The sequence below is a fragment of the Halyomorpha halys genome, unplaced genomic scaffold (genome assembly GCF_000696795.3).
Source record: "Halyomorpha halys isolate HHAL.00 unplaced genomic scaffold, Hhal_1.1 Scaffold293.1, whole genome shotgun sequence".
NCBI classification, from domain to species: Eukaryota; Metazoa; Arthropoda; class Insecta; order Hemiptera; family Pentatomidae; genus Halyomorpha; species Halyomorpha halys.
In genome coordinates this window covers 1,049,864-1,054,497 of record NW_027115239.1, presented here as the reverse complement: position 1 = coordinate 1,054,497, position 4,634 = coordinate 1,049,864, and the positions used below count along the sequence as shown (strand labels likewise).

The window sequence follows — 4,634 nt, the reverse complement described above, 5'->3', positions numbered from 1 at the left end:
TCCACTTGGCCATCCACTGCTTCCTCCACTGCTACCTCCACTTGGCCATCCACCGCTTCCTCCACTGCTGCCTCCACTAGACCATCCTCCTCCACCTGAACCTCCACTTGACCATCCGCCTCCACCACCTCCGTTCTTGCCACCTCCACCTCCATTGCCACCTCCGCCTCCATTTCCACCACCACCTCCCAATAGAATGATCTTTATGATGGCAGGTTGCAGAGATACTTGGCCACCGTTTCCTCCTCCGCCTCCTCCACCACCACCGCTTTTCCAGCCCCCTCCACCACCGCCACCACTGCCACCTCCTGACCAACCTCCCGAAGAACCTCCACTACTCCATCCTATTGAAAATACAGTTATTTAATGACAATTAAAACAAAATTATGAATTACATAATTCATATAATTGATACGTACCCGACAAGGCCTGGTGCCAAAGTGCACTGAAGCACAAAACAGCGCAGATAACCTGAAACAAAATATATTATAATCTTTATAAATACAACTTAAATAAGGTATTAAATCTGTAATGTATTGAATTGTCTAAAATTCGGTGAGATACTGAAAATAAACGTTTAAATTTTATGTTATTTAATAATTTAGGACTTATTTATTGTGTTTTGAAGATGCTTAAAAATCTATCTTTTTCTGCTGGCTTAAATTTTTTACTGAGTATTGTGAAAAGAGATCTAGTATAACATGATCCTATATGAGAATCCTTACCTTCATTTCTTGGGGTGAATGTGATGCATGTGCTAGCTCAGAGGAGATTATATACTCCTTGCTAATGGTGGGGGGCCGATCTTCATCTCTACAATCCCTTTTATTTTCTATTGTATTAGGTAACTTATTGAAATTATTTATCCTATCAGCTCAAAGTATTAATACTTCGTCTAATTTTTGTAGATTATTTTGTCTAAATTAACACCCGATATATATTAAAATAATTTGTATATTTAATGAAATCATGATGTGCAGTTAGTTACCTTATTGTTATTTTAATTATATATCAGGAAAACAAAATTATATATATCACACTTTAATTGTTATACAACTTTTAATTTAAAACTTTTTAGCTTTGATGTTAGTTTGGTATGCACTGATTTTGAATAGAATTATGATTTTATTTTGTTTTGTTTTTTGTTAATCTCTAATTTTTTAACATAACTTGATGGTATAGTTTGATATAATGTTTTTCTTAACGAAAACATTTTCTTAAATGTCGGGTGATTACTGATTACATTGGTCAACAAGAATATGTGTCTTCTAGAATTCAAGTTTTTATCACTTCCACGTAACTTATAAAAGAAAGAATGGTTAAGTTTTGTTAAAGCTGAAACGATATCTCGCTCGATGAATGATTTTCTCACACTCTTGAGTAAGAGACTTCGCCATTCCTGTACATTTTCAAAAACCTTACCCTATCTACAAGGTCTAAAAAAGATTTGATATGAATTTTCTGATCTTCTAAAGTGGTGTAGTTGTAGAGAAGTTTTCTAGACCCCGTTTCCACCTCCAGAACAGCGTTTCTTCTGAAAGCGTTGGAATTTAAAATCGGTCGAACTCGTTCGACAGAGCAATGTTTTGAACCAAGAAATAGTTCACTATGTTTTATGAGATTTTTTCGGTTTCCATGTCCTTAATCATCGTCATATCATGTCTATCCATGTTTTTCGATTCGCCAATGTCTTACTTTTTCTTAGCATTTTACTCCATTTTGAATAAATCTAAATCAACTAAGGTATTTACTCACTAATTGAGTTTTTGCTGAATTTATTATAATCATTAATCATGTTTGTACAAGTTTTTTAATCTTAAGAAAAAATATGCAGTTATTTTTATTACATTATTATTGCTTAGGTCCCCCACAAATCTTCCAACATAAGCAGATGAATTCCGAGAAGATTCCGGAAGCTTCAACCTTTGAAGTCTTCCACTAAACTTTGTTTTTTTGTCATTCTGCTTATTTCATTGACTAGCAATTTTTACTATGGTTTTATGTGAATTTTTTTTTTTTTTTTTCGTAACCGCATGTATAAAGAAAATAAACAAATCTATTTGTATTTCGAGTCTCATTTTATTTTATATTATCTTTTTTTTTTTTTTTTTTGCTTGGTTCTTCGTGTCTAGAATTCGAATAAACTAACATTTAAAAACGATTATTTCTATTTTTAATCGATTAAATCTATTCACTTAATTTAATCCATTGATATTATGATTGTTTTATTTTTAATAATCCTGTTGTTTACATAACAATAGTCAACAAATACCTTTTTTTGTATGTTTGTATTTTTACATTTTATAAAAATTTATTTATTGTCATTAACAAATGTATTTATATAAAAATAAATTTTTGGAGAAGTTTGTCGGGGGGTGCGGTCAGCAAAGAACAACATAAATAAACAAAACCATATTTATTTATTTTATGCCGACGTTTCGTACTGATTTTCAGGTCTTCATTAAAAATAAATTTAGTGAATTTCATGTTGGATTATAATTGTATGATTCATGTAGAGAACTAGTTATTGTAAGCACCTAATAACATTTCTACATTACATTCTCGAAGCCATCTTCTTTTCAGGTGCCTCGGAGGATTATTAGCAATGAAAAGGGAAGCTAGGTTAGAAACTACTGGGTTTGGGTGGCTATAGAGTTTATAGTGGAGGGATTGATGTCTGGTTTGGGCTAGATCGGTCACATATGAACCATAAAGTCGTTATGAATGATTTAATTTGTGACAAAGTAAGGAGCATTGTGAATTTTACGAAGAATTTTAAATTGTAAAGATTAGATAAGAGAGGAATTCGGAGGTTTAGTGAAGTCCCATAGATCAACTCTGTATGTCCAGATAGGCCTTAGTCTAGTCAAGTACATCAGACTTTTGTAATATATTGAGTGTTTAGGCCGTTTGTCTAGTAAGTGTTGTAATAGTCGGAACTGGCGTACAGTTTTTTCAGACTTGTGTGGGGATTCGTTAGTCATCTGTCTGAATGTAGCGGGTCTGTCGGTGTGAGGGCAACAGGATTAAAGGATATTGTTGGGCAGTCGGTAGGTTTACGACGTAGGGTAAAATTGATTTGATAGGATTTATTTTAATTCTCCAATTTCGATAACATTCTTCGAGAGATTCAGATATAGGATTGAAGAGTCTGGTTAATTTATAATTTAATTTTATGAGCTATAGACAGAAATATTTGTGCGATAAGCAGAGAGAAAAAATGTTACCGACTTTTAATAAAATTTTCAATTGTAAATTTATTAATAACTGAAATCTTGTAAAGTTCATTTTAATCTCAAATTATGGATATTTTTGTCGGCCTTAACAAGGAATGTGACAAAATATTCTATCATGCATATAATTTTGTAGTTATTTAAAACAAAATTGATAAAATTGGGAATGTCCAAAATATCTTTCTAGTTTCTACAAAAGTAAACTATATCTGTTGAAACCATTAAATCTTTTATTAGTTACGTGAAGTTGTTAGTCATCACCTAGCATTCAGACAATGTTTAAGAAAATCGTTATATTAAACCAAATTATTTTGAAAAAAAAATACAATTATTTGAAACTGAAATGTCCGTAACAGTTAAATTTTGCTCTCTGAACATTTATTAATTAATAGGGGTGTAATAATTAAAATAACAATTTTTGTGATATATATTGAAAATAACAATGGTACAACGGCACATCTATGATTTGATTTAATGTAAATATTATTTATAGGTGTTAATTCAGGCATCATAATCTACAAGGAGACGACTAAATATTGAAACTTTGATCTGATAGTATACTAAAGATCAATAATTACGTTAGTAAATTAGAAAATAAAAGAGATTGGAGAGGTGAAGATGAGCCAGTCCCCACCATGGACAAAGAGTATATAATCGCCTCAGAGCAAGTACAGATCATCACATTCACCCCAAGCAATGAAGGTAAAGATTCTCGTATAGGATTATGTTAACATTGCATCTCTTTCTACAATCCTCAGCAAAACATTTACGGCAGCACAAAAAATGGACTTTTTAAGCTTATTCAAAACATAATAAATATGTTCTAAATAATAAAATATATACATTTTAAATATTTACTCCAATAATCTCATTAAAGTTTAATGGCAATTGAATGTGACTGTATATTATTTAAGTTTTATTGAAATAGATTATAATATGTGCATTTTTTTTAGGTTATCTGTGCTATTTTGTGCTTCAGTGCACTTTGGCACCAGACCTTGTCTGGTAAGTATCCGTTATCAATGTGATCCATAATTTGGTTTCAATTGTCATCAAATAACTGTGTTTTTAATAGGATGGAGTAGTGGAGGTTCTTCAGCAGCAGGTTGGTCTGCAGGAGGTGGCGGCGGAGGGGGCTTGAAAAGTAGTGGAGGTGGTGGTAGCGTAGGAGGAGGTAATAGCCAAGTATCACTCCAACCAGCCATCGTAAAGATTATCCTTTTGGGAGGTAGTGCTGGAAATGGAGGCGGAAGTGGCAAGAACGGAGGTGGTGGAGGTGGTTGGTCAAGTGGGGGATCAAGTGGAACCAGCAGTGGATGGCCAAGTGGTGGTAGCAGTGGAGGAAGCAGTGGATGGCCGAGTGGAGGTAGCAGTGGAGGAAGCAGTGGATGGCCGAGTGGA

The 4,634-nt window shown here is 33.3% G+C and overlaps 1 protein-coding gene across 1 annotated transcript in view; it reads right to left on the bottom strand.

The window, feature by feature from the left end:
* Positions 1–731, bottom strand: part of LOC106680839 (uncharacterized PE-PGRS family protein PE_PGRS20-like) — a 1,161-nt gene extending 430 nt beyond the window's left edge. The window contains exons 1-3 of the mRNA XM_067052295.1: positions 726–731; positions 420–471; positions 6–344 (exon numbers count right to left, since the gene is read on the bottom strand). Coding sequence (XP_066908396.1) covers positions 6–344; positions 420–471; positions 726–731 — 397 coding nt within the window. The remainder of the gene's footprint in view (positions 1–5; positions 345–419; positions 472–725) is intronic.
* Between the last annotated feature and the right edge of the window lie 3,903 nt (positions 732–4,634).